Raw genomic sequence first — 18,395 nt, forward strand, 5'->3', positions numbered from 1 at the left:
CATTATTTGGCCGTGGGGGCCAAATACAGAAAAATAGGGAAAAAGTGAAAAATATCCTTAGTTTCACTTCTGTTTCATTTTTTTAAAAAGAAGTTTGTAGTGTGAAACTTTTCGGTGACACTTTATGATTGTATAATATTCTGTCACAATATAACTATTCTCCATTTACGAACTTTTAGGATGTTTTCAGATTTGTGTTACTGAAATAATGAGGCAGCAAACATCTTTCTGTGTTTCTGATTATTTCCTTAGAATAGGTTCCCAGATGTGGAATTACTGAGTGGGGGAATTTTAAGCCTCCTGATCCAGATTGTCCAACAGGTTTTTTTTTGGATATGGAGTCTCGCTCTGTTGCCCAGGCTGCAGTGCAATGGTGAGATGATCTTGGTTCACCGCAACCTCTGCCTTCTGGGTTCAAGCAATTCTTCTGCCTCAGTCTCCTAAGCAACTGGGATTACAGGCATGTGCCACCACATCTGGCTAATTTTGTATTTTTAGTAAAGGCAAAGTTTCACCATGTTGGTTTGGTTGGTCTCAAACTCCCGACCTCCTGATCTGCCCACCTTGTCCTCCCAAAGTGTTGGGATTACAGGCTTGAGCCACTGCGCCCGGCCACATTTTTTTTTTTAAATCATAGTTATGGGCTGGATGTGGTAGCCCATGCCTGTAATCCCAACACTTTGCAGAGATGAGGCAGGCAGATCACTTGAGCCCAAGAGATTGAGACCAGCCTGGGCAACATGGTGAAACCCCCTCTCTACAAAAAAATACAATAGAATTAGCCAGGCATGGTGGTGTGAACCTGTAGTCCCAGCTTACTCAGGAGGCTAAAGTGGGAGGACTGATTGAGCCCTGGAGAGCAAGGCTATAGTGAGCTGTGATTGCACCACTGCACCCCAGCCTGGGTGACAGAACGAAAATGAAACCCTGTCACCAAAAAAACAACAACAAAAAAACAACATAGCGTGGTTCTTGATAATAGTCAGTGTGAAAATAAGGTTTAAGTGATTTCTGCCCAAACACTGTGTGCCACGTTGCTCAGCTAATAATGGCCAGCCGTTTGAGGATGTGCAGAGCTACCATCGAAGTGGGAAGTCTCTTGAATGGCTGGGTTCTGGGATGTGACCCATCGGAAGTTTTACCCTGGCTTTGCCGCTCTCTTGCTGTGAATCCTTGGACAAACCAAGGTCTCTGAGTGAAGTTATGTAGAATATTTAACTCAGAGTTATTGGAAGATCAAATGGATAATGCAAGCCAAGTCACTAGTATGGGATCTAGCTCATACTAAGTCGGTAGCAAATGGTAGCTGGCTCGTTTTGTTTTGAGATTGCAATGGCTTTGATTAATAAACCTCTTTTGGCTTTTTTAGACTTTAGTTGCTGGTCTTACATCAAATAAGCCCGCAGACAAACTCCGTGCCCTGCCTCTGTGGTTGTCTTTACAATACTTGGGACTTGATGGGATTGTGGAGAGGATCAAGCATGCCTGTCAACTGGTGAGTAGAAGCCTGACGTTTAAAAGAGTTAGAAAGACTCCTTGGCCAAAGCAGAGACAGAAAAACATCTCATTTCTGTACTTCCATCCAGAGCCTTGCTGTCTGGTGAGGCAGTGACTAATCACCCTGCATGTATATCTTTCTTTTTCAAAGTTCTGGGAGAAACTGCTGGGTTGTTCCAGCATTTGTGTGCAGATGAACTAAGATGAAAAGGAACAGCATTGTCAGCATGGGATCAGAAGAGAAGTCTCATGATTTCCAGGGAGTGGAGAAGGGTGCAAAAGGTGGAGGGTGGGGGAATGAACGTTCCCCTTGATGGACGGAGTCTCTGCAGTGAGGGAATAGGAAGGTTAGAGGGTAGTTATGGAAGGCGTGGATGTTTTGAAAACCAGCTGGCTCGGGTTCCCAATTTGCAGGGCTCTTGGGAACAATTCTAATTCTCTCTCCATTTTAGGTGTGTTCTAATTGTGTGAAAAATCCATAGTTATGCTATAGTTCAGTGTCTTAGACCATTCGAGCTTCCATAACAAAATACCTTAGACTGGATAATTTATAAACAATAGAAATTTATTGCTTACAGTTTGGGAGGCAGGAAGTCTCAGATGAAGGTGCCAGGAGATTCCGTGTCTGGTAAGGGCCCGTTCCTCATAGACAGCACCTTCCATGTGGCCTTACGAGGCAGAGGGGATGAATGCACTCTCTTGAGCTTCTTTTAGAAGGTCACTAATCCTATTCATGAGGGCTCCATCCTCATGCCCTGATCACCTCCCAGTGGCCACAATTCATTTGGGAATGGGATTAGGTTTCAACGCAGGAATTTTGTGGGGACATAAACATTCAGACTTTTCTAAATAGCATTTAGAAAACAAAAGAACAAGGTCATGTGTACTCAGGGTTAGAGCTGAGCCTTGCCTAAGCTCAGAAGTGTGTCATCTCCATTTTCTTACCTGTGAAGTAGAAATCATACAACACAGGATTACTAGGAGGGCTCGAAGAGCAAATACAGGTGGAGCTTTTGCGGTAGCGTGTGTTCATATAGTAAGTTATGCATAAGGCTTGAAATCTTTGTTTTAAATATATTCTTGGGGAGTTGGCACTGCCTCAAGTATTATTTCTTCATTTAAGAAAAATAGGCCAGGTACGGTGGCTCACGCCTATAATCCCAGCACTTTGGGAGGCCGAGATCAGGATCACCTGAGGTCTAATCACCTGAGGTCAGGAGTTCGAGACCAGCCTGTCTGACATGGTGAGACCTCTGTCTCTGTTAAATTAGCTGGGCATGGTGGTGGGTACCTATAGTCCCAGCTACTCAGGAGGCTGAGATAGGGAAAATTGCTTGAACCCAGGAGGCGGAGGTTGCAGTGGGCCAAGATCACGCCACTGCACTCCAGCCTGGGCAACAGAGCGAGACTCCGTCTCAAAAAGAAAACCCACAAGAATAAGTAATTTCATACTGCTCTAGCTGTAGTCCCTTGCTTCATGATAAGTTAGGATAGTTTAACAGTTTTAAGATTTATGCACTGATCTAGGCAGGATGTCTCATGCCTGTAATCCCAGCATTTTGGAAGGCCAAGGCAGGTGGATCACTTAAGCACGGGAGTTCAAGACCAGCCTGGGCAATGTGGCGAAACCCTGTCTCTACAAAAAATACAAAAATTACCCAGGCATAGTGGCGCACACCTGTGATCCCAGCTACTGAGGAGGCTGAGGTGGGAAGATCACTTGAGCCCAGGAGGTCAATGATGCAGTGAGTCCAAATAGCACTACTGCACTATTCCATTCCAACCTGGGCAACAGAGTGAGACCCTTTCTCAAAAGAAAAAAAAGATTGATGCTCATGTTTACAAAAGCACTGCATTTTTTGAAAACTGTCTCACTGTGCTATTAGCTCATGTCGTGAGATGTGGCTCTTAGGAAAAAGAAGCCTTTATTGCCTTAGTACTTTAGTTTAGAGATGGTTTAGGCGCTCAGGGGAGATTTTTTCAATTCCCCTTGGCTATGGAGTGCAGGAGAATAATAATGCCATTAACTGCCAAACCCTTGAGGTCACCACAGCTCTGGCATCTTCCCGGGGATTCGAACGCTGCCCTGCTGCTGACTCACAGGCTAAATGCATATTAAAGGGCATGGACATTTACCAGACATGGCAATCTGTATATATCTATGCCTTATAGTCCACAGTGGAGCATACATTCTCTGAGAGCGGAAATCAGCATTCTCCCCTCATCCTCCTCCTTCCTGTTCTTCTCACTCTCTCTCCTCCTTTCTCTTCTGTAGTAATTACTGAACATTCACCTCAGTGTCAGGCACCATGAAGTACTTTCATGCAGCATTTCATTTGATCCCTGCAAATTCACCAGAAGGTAATGTCCACTGATGACAGTATATTCAGAATTAGTTTTTTTTTTTTTTTTTGGAGATGGAGTCTGGCTCTGTTGCCCAGGCTGGAGTGCAGTGGTATGATCTTGGCTCATTGCAACCTCCGCCTCCCAGGTTAAAGTGATTCTCCTGTCTCAGCCTCCTGAGTAGCTGGGACTACAGGCCACCACATCCAGCTAATTTTTTTTTGTTTTTGTTTTTTTTTGAGACGGAGTTTCACTCTTGCTACCCGGGCTGGAGTGCAGTGGCGCGATCTCGGCTCACCGCAACCTCCTGGGTTCAGGCAATTCTCCTGCCTCAGCCTCCCGAGTAGCTGGGATTACAGGCACGCACCACCACGCCCAGCTAATTTTTGTATTTTTAGTAGAGATGGGGTTTCACCATGTTGACCAGGATGATCTCGATCTCTTGACCTCGTGATCCACCCGCCTCGGCCTCCCAAAGTGCTGGGATTACAGGCGTGAGCTTCCGCGCCCGGCCCTAATTTTTATATTTTTAGTAGAGACGGGGTTTCACCATGTTGATCAGGCTGGTCTTGAACTCCTGACCTTGTGATCCGCCCACCTCGGCCTCCCAAAGTGCTGGGATTACAGACATGAGCCACAGCGCCTGACCAGAATTAGTTTTCTTTAAGAAAAAGAAAAAAGGCCGGGCGCAGTGGCTCACACCTGTAATCCAAGCACTTTGGAGGCCAAGGCAGGCAGATCAGCTGAGGTCGGGAGTTCAAGACCAGCCTGACCAACATGGTGAAACCCCGTCTTTTTAAAAAAAAAAAAAAAAAAAAAAAAAAGAAAAAGGAAAAAGGAATTTTCTTGAGCAACTTTCTGCTGTCCAGTAGTCAGTATCTGTTGAATTAATGTACTCCAATCCCATGGGTTAGATACGATTAGTGATGAGGGACTGGGATTGAGACATTAGTCTAGCAATGCTACATTCTAGACCCTGTTTCTAAGCACTTGCTGTATTCTATATTATTGTATATCAGCTCGTTTCATCCTTACAGCCACATGAGATAGATACCATCCTCCCCATTTTATAATTGAGGGAACTGAAGCAGACAGGTTAAATAGCTGGTGACTGGCAGATGGAGTGACTTACCTGTGGTCCTGCAGGTGGTAAGTGGCAGTCTGTGCTCTTATTGCCAGCTCTTGAGCACGCCGTGGCCTCTCAGTTGTCATCTCCCCCAGTGTTCGGTACTGTGCCTTGCACATGTTTATACTCAGTAGCTTTTGAATGAAAGACAGACTTACACTGCAAATACAACAGATTCCTGTGTCTTACTAGAAGCTGCTTTTCTTGAATTACTACATGTAACTTTTAAATGAAAAATTGGGGAATATTTGCAGATGTCGAAATACAAAAACGGGTGGCTGAACTTAGAAACCACCAAGTCGCGTTTGACTTTTTGTCTGAGATCTGCGTTTGCAGACCTCCACAGCCCCTCGTAAAAACTGCTTCTTCGTGTGCTGTGTCCATCTAAGGAAATTACATGCGCTATTTTTTGTCATTTGCAGAGTCAACGGTTGCAGGAAAGTTTGAAGAAAGTGAACTACATCAAGATCTTGGTATACTATTATCATTTCATCTGTTTTCAAAACAAATAACTTTTTTTAAACTTCAGCAACTTAGAATGATTTTCTCCACATTGGATGCGTTTCAGTGGATTTGTGGTAGCTCCACTAAAAAAACAAAAATTGTGCCTATATTTATGACCTAATTATACAGTGAGCCTGAAGTGAAGAAATTTGTAGCATATAATGTTTAATTCTTACGGTCATTTTCATATATTTCATTTATTGTGTTAATGTTTAGAATTGCATGGAGGTAAATACCATTGACTTCAGATGCCCAAGGCCTTAGGCACACCCATCTTCCTGAAATGAAAACTCACTTTGTATCTCACAGTGCTTTGGGCTTCTCTTTCTGAAACCTTCTGCCATCAGAGTTTTCCTTTGCATGAAGCAAGAGAAAGAGAAAAGCACATGGTCCTGCCCTTGTCTTCTGCTGTATCTTCCCGAAGTGAATCCAGCAGAGATTGCTCCCTAGGCATAACTAGACAAATAAGGATTTAGGAGAGGTAACCGCCAGAGTGAGGATCAGTTCAGGTTTAATGTTTCTGTGTTTTGCTTCATTGTATTTTAGAACTTCAGGAAATAATGTCAAATTCTGATTTAGATAGGTTCATTCAGTGTTTCTTTGACAATTCTACAAGGTATGGTTAAGTTTACAACTAGTATTTGAGTGTATTTGGGGTTCAAGTTAGTAGAGCTTATTTTTCTTTTAGAACATGGTTTGGTCTAAATACGAAAAGCTGGGTGTGGTGGCACACGCCTGTAGTTTCAGCTACTGGGGAGGCTGAGGTGAAAGAATCGCTTGAACCCAGGAGGTGGAGGTTGCAGTGAGCCGAGATTGTGCCACTGCACTCCAGCTTGAGTGACAGAGACCCTGTCTCAAGGAAGAAAAATTTTAAAAATGGTTTGGTTTAAGGGGGTGGCTACTCCTGCATTGCCTTCTGAGTTAGAGTCTTGAGCCACTTGACCCGAGTTGTAGCTGGGATTGGGGTTGTAGCCTTGGATGAGGACGTGGACTGCTGGAGAAACAAGGAATGAATGTAGGAGGCTTGGGCTCTGCTTCTAGCAGTGCCACAGGTTGGCCCTGTGACATTGAGTCATTTTCTTTCGGGGCCTACGAGCTCCACTGTCAAAGATGGTTGGACTCCTCTGATTGCAAACAGAAATGCAAATTATGGCCTAGATTGAGCAAGCTGTTAGGAATGCAGGCGGTGCTGGGCCTGTCTGCTTTCCCGCCCCTGCTGTGCAGATCCCACTCAGCTCTTCCTTAGTCCTCACTACCCCCTCGTTCTCATGTCGGGCAACCCAGTGGTGCTAGTTAATCACCAGCTGTTTTGGTGCATCTCTGTAGACCACACTGGCCCAGGCAGAAGGCCTGCTCTGTCCCTGCTTCCAGTGGCTGTTTTTTCAGTAGAGCATACAGTAATTGGCAGACACCATGAAGCATTGTGGCTTGTCATCATCATCAGCAGCATCATCTCCACCATCCCAGCTGCTGCTTGTGAAACGTGTGCGTGGTACCACATGCGTATTTCCTTCAGCCCTCCCAACAGTCTCCTTTGTACATGGGGTACACCAATTCTTCTAATGACTGGTTTCTTATCTTCCAGATCCTGATTCAAATCTCACCTCTTTAGAAAGGCCTTTCCTGACCCCCTAAGATAACTTCTCACTGTCAGACATCACTCCATCCCCTGGGTCGTCTTCATCCACTTTTTACTATCCGAAATGAAATCTGTTTGTTTTTTCCTATAGAAGCTTTGTCAAGGCCTTACCCAAGACCCTTGCCCTGAAAACCCAGTGCCAAGCCCCAGACATGCTCCTCACCCCCTGCTGTTCAGCTTACAGTCATCTTTCTGTTTCTTCTTCTTTGTGGATTCACCCTTTTTTGTGTGAGCCCAGCAATACTTTAGCCTTTTTTTGGTTCTTGGTTATATTTAATCCAATATTTTCGATATTCGGAATTGATGATTTCAGTATTGGCTCAGTCTACCATATCGCTTGAACCGGAAGTGCCTCTAGTCCTGTGTAATATTTCTTAGACACATGTTGACATTTGAGACTACTGAGTTCAAATACTGAGTTCAGAAAAAGAAAAGATGATCATAATATACATCAAAGTTTTGGCACTCAATTCATTCTGCCTTCTCCTAACTAAGGATGGGAGAATGGGTGGATTATTTTGGTGCCTTTTTGTTCCTGCTTGCTTATTGGTCTTGCTCCCCTATTTAAATATTAAGCCCCGGCCTATACTTTTTAAAGTATCACATTTTATTTGTCTCTGTGAAAGTTAAAGATGATAGATGTGAAGGCGCTTAGCACAGGAACTGGCTCCGTAAATAACTAACACATTAGAATTCATATCCTGCTTGATCTGAATCCTGTACACACGGTCCTTTGAAAAGTTAGGAGAAAAGATCTTGGGCCACCACTTCCTGTCTTTCCAAGTTAGCGTTTCCTGTTGTGGCCCTGCCAGTGAGTCATCACACTCAGAGCCTTGGAACAGAAGCTTTATGACTTAGAGTTATAGTACTGGAATTGTTGGATGCTTAGAGATCTTCTCCCCCAGGGCGCCCACACGCCCCTGTAAGCACCACAGAGGCTGCCAAGGACATGGCTGCTCATGGTACCCTGACCTCAGGGGCTTGACCAGGTCAGGGTATACTGCTTGATGCAGAACAGGAACTTGGTGCCAGGTTATCATAATGCAGTGAAGGTTTTCATCTGTTAGGAAACTCATGAATGAAGTTAGTCATCTGTGGCCTGTCTTAATAATAAGCACATATATTAGAAAATACATAGATGCAGTTCTCAGCTGTGCTTGTCTACATTGCCAGCAGGATTTGCATCTTGTTCCAAAAGTTTTACAAAGGGGAACAAAGTACTTGTTTTACCCCCTTTTTTCTATAAATATAAAAAATTCTAGTTGGTCAGGCATGCCTGTAATCGCAACACTTGGAAGGCCAAAGTAGGAGGATTAATTGAGGCCAAGAGTTGAAGACCAGCCTGGACAACATAGGAAGACCCCATCTATTAAAAAAAAAATTAAGTTTCAATAAATCCTGCATAATTTCTGGGATTTTTGAAAGCACGGGCTCTCTCAGCACTGAGTCTCCTGTTACTGCTTCTTACTAGTTTTAATCTTTAATGTTAGACCTGTGTTTGTCCCTTATTAAAATTTCTTCCTGCTTTAATTTCAATGTACCAGTGTCACATAGCTTATAATTCACAGTAGACTCTCAGGGCTGGTTCATAGTTATTTTTAAAAATTTGATTTTTGTTTCTCTAGCAACTGAAATATTTGAACTTCTTAATGTGTTTATTTATAAATAGAGCATCTCTAACCTATTTTTCGAACTCAGCATTTTGTTTTGAAGGTGTCTGGAGTTTAATATGAGACTTCCATTCTTCCAGGTAGAAGATGAGCTCAGCTCCCCAGTGGTGGTATTCAGATTTTTCCAGGAATTACCAGGCTCAGGTAGGTGATTTTTAAAAGAGGGTTATTTTCTTTCTTCTTCTTCTTTTTTTTTTTTTTTGAGATGGAGTCTCACGCTGTCACCAGGCTGGATGGAGTACAGTGGCATGATCTCAGCTCACTGCAACCTCTGCCTCCTGGGTTCAGGCAATTCTTGTGCCTCAGCCTCCTGAGTAGCTGGGAATACAGGCATGTGCCACCACACCCGACTAATTTTTGTGTTTTCAGTAGAGACAGGGTTTCACCACGTTGGCTAGGATGGTCTTGATCTCCTGACCTCGTGAGCCTCCCACCTCGGCCTCCCAAGGTGCTGGGATTACAAGCATGAGCCACTGCACTCAGCCAACAGGGCTATTTTCATATCTGTGTTAAAGGCTTTGAATTTGATACTATTTCAACTTAAATAGATAGTTGAAAATATTTTTATTCCTAAAATCTTCAGTCATCATTTCAGAAAAATGTAACAATTTTTATGAAAACTTCAGCTCGAAATGCCTTAGCATTTTGCCGATAGTTTGCGGTGATTAAACAATCAGCAAATAGTTTGGGGTTCCCAAAATAGTTTGGGTTCCCAAATGCCAGTCCCTGGACAGTCCTGGAATGGCTGAGAGTTGTTTGAACATAAAGATTTGTGGGTCTTAGCTGGGTGCGGTAGCTCATGTCTATAATCCCAGCACTTCGGGAGGCTGAGGCAGGCTGATTGCCTGAGGTCAGGAGTTTGAGACCAGCCTGGCCAATATGATGAAACCTAGTCTCTACTAAAAATACAAAAATTAGCCAGGTGTCATAGTGCACGTCTGTAATTCCAACTACTCGGGAGGCAAAGGCAGAATTGCTTGAATTGGGAGGTGGAGGTTGCAGTAAGGCAAGATCACACCACTGCACTCCAGCCATCTCAAAAGAAAAAAAAAAAAAAGTTCCAGGTGCCACCAACTTAGTCCAGGGCACCACTCTTTTTTACCTGGATGGCCATTGTCACCTCTCAACAGATCTCAGACTTTCCTACATTCTGCACAGCGCATTCCAGACCATCTTCCACCTGGCAGAGTGAGGGTTGTAAGCAGAAGTCACATGGTGTTGAAGCAGGAAAGGTTCCCTTGTCCTCCTCACAGTGCATGCAATGGGGGTGTGGCTTCACTGCCCGGCTGTGGCTCAGACCTCTAGGAGAGCATAGAGACAGGCAGACTGTGGGGCTCCTACCCCACGGTAGCATCTAGGGTCGAATGTTTACAGCTCCTGAGGCCCCCGTGGGCGTGTTACAGGGTGCTCTTTTAATTTAGCCGTCCTTAGGTGGCTCGTTTTAGTTGGCTCAGTTAGACCCCCTTCCTTATCATGAGGACAGAGGGATTCATGTATCGCCGGTTCTTGCCTTGGTGTACTAGAGGAAGCGGATCACACTTGGGCTTGGAGAATGAGTGCCCGGTTTTATTGAGTGGAAGTGGCTCTCTGCTGATGTGGAGGTCAGAAGGGAGATGGTTTTCCCCTGGAGTTGGGGTGCTTGGTGGCCCTGGCCAAACTCCACCTCGTTTCGCCAGTCGATGGCTTGGCCTACTGGTGTCTGTTGGGGTGCTCTTCTGCTGGCCTGCTTTCCATGACCAGCCTCTTGTGTCTTCCTCTACCAATGTGTTCCTCTCACCATCCAGCCACTTCTATCTGGCTGCTAGGGTCTCAGGTTTTTATAGGCCCAGGATGGGGGTGTGGCAGGCCAGCGTGGTCTTGGGAAATGCAACATTTGGGGGAAAGCAGGAATGCCTGTCGTCACCTAGGTCCGTGGGTGTAGAGCCCTAGCCAGGGACCCACCTTTCTCTCCCCAGCACTTCCCCACTTTTGTGTCATTTAAAGGGACCATTCTCTTCCCTTCCCAGCACTCCCGTATCAGTGCCACTTCCCTGGCCAGAGCCCATGGGTATCTTGTCGTTTCAGTTGAACAAAGGCCAGGCTCTTCACCACGCCCCATGAGGCCTGGCACCCTGCCCTGACTTCCCCTCTGCCACTCTCCCTCTTGTTGACGCGCGTCAGTCAGACCAGTCTTCTCTGTGCTCCAGGAACACTCTGCTCTTTCCTCCCGTGAGGCCTTCACACTTGGCGTTCCCTTTGCCTCACACACATTTCTCTCTTCTGGTGTCGGCTCTTCCTGACCATTTCAGTCGCCACTAAGTGTCTACCTCCTCAGAGCCTTTCCTGCCGGTCCTGCCTGAGGGGGCTGCATCGTACTCTATCAGAGCCCCTGCCTTCTCTCGTGGCACCAACAACCACATGGAGTGGTCTTCTTTCTTTATGGTCTGTTTCCTCAACTAAAACGTAAGCTCCAAGATGACAGACACCTTACCTGCCTTCCGTCCCATGTGCCTGGCATGGGTGGCACCCACCACAAAGCCGAGTTGGATGATCGTGGCGCTCTCACAGACCTCGCACAGTGCTCGGTAGACTAGTTAGTAACTTACAGCAAAAATGGCTGTTTTCTCTTGCAATCCCTTGAAAGCAAACCTTTTTAAAAATGAACTTACTAATTCTGTTTTATGTGAATGTATTCAAATGTTAAATAGATCACGAGGAAAAAAAAAAAAGGAAATGTAACCCTTCTGTCAGATACATTTTGAATTGAGTAACACGAGTCTGTTCCCTTGGGTTAATATTGGGATGGGAATGATGTGGGGTTGGGATAGTGTTTGTTTCGGTCAGCTGTGTTTCTGGGAGTGACTCCCTTTCTGTGTTTTGGTGTCAGATCCGGTGTTTAAAGCTGTCCCAGCGCCCAACATGACACCTTCAGCAGTCGGCCGGGAGAGGCACTCGTGTGACGCACTGAATCGCTGGGTGAGAAGTGCAGCCGCCTGCCTTCCCTTTCAGGTCCCTGGGCATCCCTGTCCGACCTGCTGGTGAGGGTGACACATGCTCGTGTATGGGAGCTGAGGCCTACAGGAGGAGCCACCCTGCGGTGCTGGGTCTGCTCTGGGGTTCTGTTCCCGGTTCCGTCACCGCCTCATGAGCTGGGTTGTCTCTGGCCAGTCTCCAGCATCGTTCCCTCAGTTTCCTTGCTGCCATATAAGGCTGTGAGACAGTATGCCAAACGTGGGCCGCAGGGCAGTTGCCATGGGTCTGGTGAGCCGGGCAGCACTGCCAGGACCCCCAGGCAGAGAGTCTGCTGAGCATCTGCGGCTGGCGGTGTGGAGCCAGGCCCTGTGCTTTGGCAGCTTTTTGGGCCCTGAATAGCAGCTGTAGGGTTTGAGTCTGAAGGGTGCTGTGAACAGTGAGGGGGCGGCAGCAGCAACAGCAGTGGTCCTAGCCAACGCTGGACACGCCCCGCCTAATGGGGTTGGCAGATAAGTCATGGCACATCCACACTGGGGCAGAGCACAGCCGTGAGGGACTACAGAGCTGAATGTCTCAGGCAGAAGGGAACTGTCACCATAAAAGACATGAAACCATGCAGGTTACTAAGCACTGTCAAGTAGCGTGTTTCATGACAACAAAAAATACAGCCCCCTCCCCGCCAGTCGCACAAAGAAAAGACACTGGGGATAGACCACATGGCAACAGTGGGTGTCGCATAGCAATGTATTGTGGGCCATTGTTATTTTCTCCTTTTGGTTTACCTGTATTTCCTAGGTTTTTTTTTTTTTTTTTTTTTACAATGAACTTGTATTTATTAATCAGAAAAGAAAGTAAAATTTACTGTTAAAAAAGCTGCCCTAAGTATTCAGAGACAGTCAAAAGATGAGAAGGAGCCAGCTCTCCGGGAGCCTCTTTGGTCTGGGCTGACTGGATGAGGGTGGGTCCTGAAGAAGTCTGAGTCCCTCATTATAGGAGGTGTTGATTCTGTCCTCCTCCCCACAGCTAGGAGAACAGCTGAAGCAGCTGGTGCCTGCAAGTGGCCTCACAGTCATGGATCTGGAAGCTGACGGCACATGTGTGCGGTTCAGCCCTTTGATGACAGCAGCAGGTAAGCAGGCTTGGTGGATGCTCTTTGCTTTCGTTGTGGGGCTGCTTGCCTTCAGGATATTCCGTTCTCCTAGAGTTATCAGCATCTGTTTTTGGAAGGGCTTTTTCTCTTTTTGAGCTAAATTTAGGTAGATTAGCGTTCCCATGTAACTTCTCAGAATCAAAATGAGACTTCAGAAGTCACCTGAATTGACCGGGTGCAGTGGCTCATGCCTATAATCCCAACACTTTGGGAGGCCGAGGCCGGCGGATCATCTGAGGTAAGGAGTTTGAGACCAGCCTGGCCAACATGGCGAAACCCTGTCTCTACAAAAAAATAAAAAATTAGCCAGGCGTGGTGGTGCACACCAGTAGTCCCAGCTACTTGGGAGGCTGAGGCAGGAGAATCACTTGAACCCGGGAGGCATAGGCTGCAGTGAGCTGAGATTGCTGCACTGCACTTAAGCCTAGGCAACAGAGGAGACTCCGTCTCAAAAAAAAAAAAAAAAAAAAAAAAATCACCTGAATTCTCTTTTTTTGTGTTGTGACAGGGTCTTGCTGTCGCCCAGGCTGGAGTGCAGAGGCAGGGTCATGGCCCACTGCAGCCTGGACCTCCTGCACTCAAGTGATCTTCCCACCTCAGGCCCTGAGTAGTTGGGACCACAGGCATGAGCCACCATACCCACCTAGCTTTTGCATTTTTTGTAGAAATGGGGTTTTGCCATGTTGCCCAAGCGGAATCCCTGTATTTTGATGTCTTGTGACCCTTGGTTTTCCACTGCAAGGGTTCCTCCTCCTAGCAGTACATCACAGTTACCTGGGGAGCTTTAGACACAACCAATGGCTGCCCACCTCCAGAGATTCTAGAATGGAGCCTGGGTATCTGTGTTTTGGTTATTACTATTTTTTTTTTAGAAACAGGGTCTCACTTGTCACCCAGGCTAGAATTCAGTGTCTTGACCATAGCTCATTGCAACCTCAACCTCTGGGGCCCAAAGAATCCTCCTGCCTCAGCCTCCCAAGGAGCTGGAACTACAGGCAAGTGCCACCACATTTGGCTAATTTTTTTATTTTATTTATTTTTGGGGGGACTGAGTCTTGTTCTGTCACCCAGGATGGAGTGCAGTGGTGCTATCTCAGCTCACTGCAACCTCTGCCTCCTGGGTTCAAGCGATTCTTCTGCCTCAGCCTCCTGAATAGCTGGGATTGCAGGTGCACACTAGCACGCCTGGTTAATTTTTTTTTTTTTTTTGAGATGGAGTGTCGCTCTGTCGCTCAGGCTGGAGTGCAGTGGTACAGTCTCGGCTCACTGCAACCTCTGCTCATTGCAACCTCCATCTCCCGGGTTCAAGCAGTTCTCTGCCTCAGCCTCCCAAGTGGCTGGGATTACAGGCACCTGCCAGCATGTTTGGCTAATTTTTAAATTTTTAGTAGAGACAGGGTTTTGCCATGTTGGTCAGGCTGGTCTTGAGCTCCTGACCTCATGATCCGCCCCACTCAGCCTCCCAAAGTTGTGAGCCACCGCATTACAGGTGTAAGCCACTGCACCTGGACTAATTACAGGTGTGAGCCGCTGCACCTGGACTAATTTTTTTTGCTTTTTCATAGAGATAGGTTCTCTATGTCATCCAGGCTGCTCTTGAACTCCTGGCCTTAAGTGATCCTCCTGCCTTAGCTTCCCAAAGCACTGGCCACAGCTCTAGAGGCTTAGTCTCTCACACTGCAAAAGCAAGCCAGTGAGCCCCTGAGGCCTGGTGCTGTCACCATCTCCCTGTGCTTCCTGTGTGGGGACCAACCCCCCACAGTACTTTCCTTCTCTCAATCATAGTAATGTATACAGAGAACCTGTGGTATGATGTTTGCAGCCTGCCAGAAGTGGGCTTTCTATGGGAAGAGTGATTTCTAACGCTGGAGTGTGTCATTGTGGGCCACATCTGTGAAAGAAACAGTCCACACCTGGTACAGCCAGCTGTGTCAGTTTCTAACCCTAATTCGTCCTTGTCGGGGTTGAATGGCTTTTTAAAAAATCTGCACGGCACCGGGTAACTGGAGTACCTCGAGCTTTTGACCTTCCCAGTAGTGGAAGAGGGAGCTCTGCCCTCTCGTCATCTACCGTCTCGAGCGTTTCTCTGACATTTTGTGAACGTCTTCAGTTTTAGGAACTCGGGGAGAGGATGTGGATCAGCTTGTGGCCTGCATACAAAGCAAGCTGCCAGTGCTGAGCTGCACGCTCCAGTTGCGCGAAGAGTTCAAGCAGGAGGTGGAAGGAACGGCAGGTCTCCTATACGTTGATGACCCTAACTGGCCTGGAATAGGGGTTGTCAGGTAAAGTCTTGGCCTGCCACTTGATGTTAGAGACTTTGCTGTATAAAGAACATGGGTGGGTCATTTTCTGAACCAGCTTAGAAATCCAAGATGAATGTGTAGTCACAATATGGTTGTTTCATGAAAATGCAGCTTGATTTTCTGGGAATTTACAAAAGCACAGTGCAAGCAGGCGATTCGGCTCACCATGGCACTCAGGGAGGGGGAGTTGCTGAATGTTCTGTCTGTAAGCGCCGACTCTCGGCTGCCTAGGAGAAGGTGCGGACGGGTATATATCACTGACAGTGGTTGCTCACCTGGGCATAATGAGAATTGCAAATCAGTTAAGGAAAAGCACTTTGGGAGGCCGAGGCGGGTGGATCACGAGGTCAAGAGATCGAGACCATCCTGGTCAACATGGTGAAACCCCGTCTCTACTAAAAATACAAAAAATTAGCTGGGCATGGTGGCGCGTGCCTGTAATCCCAGCTACTTAGGAGGCTGAGGCAGGAGAATTGCCTGAACCCAGGAGACGGAGGTTGCGGTGAGCCGAGATCGCGCCATTGCACTCCAGCCTGGGTAACAAGAGCGAAACTCCGTCTCAAAAAAGAAAAAAAAAGAAAAAGGACCAGCTCTCGAGGAGACAGAACTCCCCTGTCCTTTCTTGTTCTGTGGGAACAGTCCTGTGGCTGCTTTCTGTCGCCTTCAGAGGTGAGGCAAGTCTTTTTTTGTATTGCACGTGAGACTTCCAGACCTTGTCTTCCCTATCTACATGGACCTAAAGACTTTGGCTTTCAGCTGGGCATGGTGGCTCACACCTGTAATGCCAGCAGTTTGGGAGGCTGACAGGAGGATTGCATTATTTGAGGCCAGGAGCTTGAGACTAGCCTGGACAATATGGCAAAACCGCATCTCTACAAAAATATAAAAATTAGCCAGGGGTGGTGGTACACACCTGTAGCCCCAGCTACTCAGGAGGCTAAGATGGGAGGATCAGCTGAGCCCAGGAGGTGGTGGTTGCAGTGAGGCAAGATCATACCACCGCACTCTAGCCTGGGCCACAGAATGAGACCCTGCCTCAAAAAAAAAAAATTAGGCCTTCCTGTGACTCTTCCTTTACTCCTGGCAAGCTGTAAACCTGTGGCATTCTTGAAAGGTTGTGGTCTGGAGACACTCACAGTAGCTCTCTGCCCATTGGTTCTGCTCTACTGTCTTGCTAATTACTATCTAGAGGTTTCTACACCACCTCTAATCCTGTGTCTGAAGAGACATTTGATCTTTCAGACTGAAATGCTGTCGTTTAATGTTGTTTTAGGTATGAACATGCTAATGATGATAAGAGCACTTTGAAATCAGATCCTGAGGGGGAAAAAATCCATGCTGGACTCCTGAAAAAGTTAAATGAGCTGGAATCTGACCTAACATTTAAAATAGGTAATTACTTACTTTTATAAGTCAACTGTGACCTTTGGAAGGACATTTGCTAACTGGCTTTAAGGAATATGGCTCATCTCTTGGAGGGTTAGAGTCTCTCCGGCTCTGAGACCTCCCTCCCCTTCTGCAGCCTTGCCACGCCTTTCCATCCATCATGAGAATCTCCAAGGAGGAGACCCCTTTGTGCATGGTCAGGCCACTGAACAGGAGAGCGGGCCCGCGTCTCACCCACGACAGAGGACTTGGAACCAAGTCTGTCTCGTTTCCTCTGCAGGCCCTGAGTATAAGAGCATGAAGAGCTGCCTGTACGTGGGCATGGCGAGCGACGACATTGACGTTGCGGAGCTCGTGGAGACCATTGCGGCCACAGCCCGGGAGATAGAGGAGAACTCGAGGGTCTGTGGTCCCCTCAGTGTTCATTCCTTTTCCAGGTTTTGCCCCAGCAAACAGCGGGGTGTTGAGGAAAGGAGCTGCTCTCAGGACGTCTGCTCGTTCTCTGTCAGTGTTTACTGTAAGCTGGGCCTTGTGCCAGGCATCAGTGATGCCAAATGGGTTTGACCCGGCCCGTGCCCCAGTGAACACACAAGCTCAGGGGAAAGATCCACATAGCCACGCTGGGCAGTAACCGTGCCTCGGAGAAGAGGGCGGGTGGCTAGACACACAGGCAGACACATTCACCCCTACCTGCCAAGGTCAGGGAGGACTTCTGCTCTGGAGCTGGGTCCTGAGGGTGAATGAAACAGGTGCTGCTTTGTGTGTGGTTTCCCCCACACTCCTCCCCCACAGCACTTCCCACCTGGGATAGACCTGCTTCTGTGGGTCCCTTAGGGTGGAGGACCAGGCAACAAGGCTGACAGGGTGTCCTCCAAACAAACGATTACTTCCCTAAAAAAAATCACTCAAAAGGAGATAGGAAGGGACCAAGGTAAGACTGCTCTGACAGGAGACGCATGCCATTGGAAATGCGGCTGAAAGCCAGCTTTGTTCATTCTTGGGTGGACTCAAGGTTTCTTCCCAGCCTGACTCTGACTTCTGTGTTTTGAAGAATATTGAACAGTGCTTGTTTTCTGTTTTTTTTTTTTTTTTTTTTTTAACCTGATATGCCATTTGGGTGATAAATAGTTATTTCTTCTCTGTTCCCAGCCAATGAGGCTGGTCACTAAGGTGTGTCTGCCTGGGCCTCTGTGAGCATTTCATCTGCTTGTCTTTGTTTTTCTATTTTCTTTTTACACTGGCATTTCAGTGCAGGATTTCATTGACCTGCTTTTGAAAATTCCCCCAGTGCCTCGTTACTAGCTCTTCTGGGCCCCAGGCAAGAAGCTTAAAGTAATGCCTTTCTTGGTCTTACCACAGCTTCTGGAAAACATGACAGAAGTGGTTCGGAAAGGCATTCAGGAAGCTCAGGTCGAGCTGCAGAAGGCAAATGAGGAACGGCTTCTGGAAGAGGTGAGGCTGCCGATGGCAGCAGGTTTGGGGTGCCGCCGCAAGGCCAGGCAGCCCAGAGCCCCGGTCATGTCTTGCAGGGGGTGTTGCGGCAGATCCCCGTCGTGGGCTCCGTGCTGAATTGGTTTTCTCCAGTCCAGGCTTTACAGAAGGGAAGAACTTTTAACTTGACAGCAGGTAGGAGAGCGTAGCCTCCGCCCAGGTCTCATTGACCTTGGGAGGTTTCACCGAATGCCCTTGGGTTCCAACACTCCTCCCGCTGAGAAGCCCGGCCTGGTTCCCGTTCTTCATCGCTGGGTATGGGCTGGGCATCTGAGGAGACATGGTCTGGCTGACCCTGTGCCCTGTCGTCCTCCCTGCACATCCTGGCGCCTGA

At 47.2% G+C, this 18,395-nt stretch overlaps 2 protein-coding genes across 4 annotated transcripts in view; one reads left to right on the forward strand and one right to left on the reverse strand.

Moving 5' to 3' along the window:
- PDXDC1 (pyridoxal dependent decarboxylase domain containing 1) overlaps window positions 1-18,395 on the forward strand; it is a 69,538-nt gene that overhangs the window by 43,486 nt on the left and 7,657 nt on the right. For all 3 annotated transcript variants that reach the window (XM_032269616.1, XM_032269617.1, XM_032269618.1), the window contains exons 12-21: window positions 1,370-1,495; window positions 5,389-5,439; window positions 8,860-8,923; window positions 11,646-11,734; window positions 12,755-12,860; window positions 14,992-15,163; window positions 16,458-16,576; window positions 16,851-16,972; window positions 17,930-18,022; window positions 18,100-18,196. In XM_032269616.1, coding sequence (XP_032125507.1) covers window positions 1,370-1,495; window positions 5,389-5,439; window positions 8,860-8,923; window positions 11,646-11,734; window positions 12,755-12,860; window positions 14,992-15,163; window positions 16,458-16,576; window positions 16,851-16,972; window positions 17,930-18,022; window positions 18,100-18,196 — 1,039 coding nt within the window. The remainder of the gene's footprint in view (window positions 1-1,369; window positions 1,496-5,388; window positions 5,440-8,859; window positions 8,924-11,645; window positions 11,735-12,754; window positions 12,861-14,991; window positions 15,164-16,457; window positions 16,577-16,850; window positions 16,973-17,929; window positions 18,023-18,099; window positions 18,197-18,395) is intronic.
- Window positions 4,768-18,395, reverse strand: part of NTAN1 (N-terminal asparagine amidase) — a 37,530-nt gene continuing 23,902 nt past the window's right edge. Inside the window, exon 10 of the mRNA XM_032269620.1 lies at window positions 4,768-5,926. Within this exon, the coding sequence (XP_032125511.1) occupies window positions 5,774-5,926 (153 nt within the window). The 3' untranslated portion in view covers window positions 4,768-5,773. The remainder of the gene's footprint in view (window positions 5,927-18,395) is intronic.

Source organism: Sapajus apella, unplaced genomic scaffold, assembly GCF_009761245.1.
Source record: "Sapajus apella isolate SASKATOON/1434 unplaced genomic scaffold, GSC_monkey_1.0 scaffold196, whole genome shotgun sequence".
Taxonomy (NCBI): Eukaryota; Metazoa; Chordata; class Mammalia; order Primates; family Cebidae; genus Sapajus; species Sapajus apella.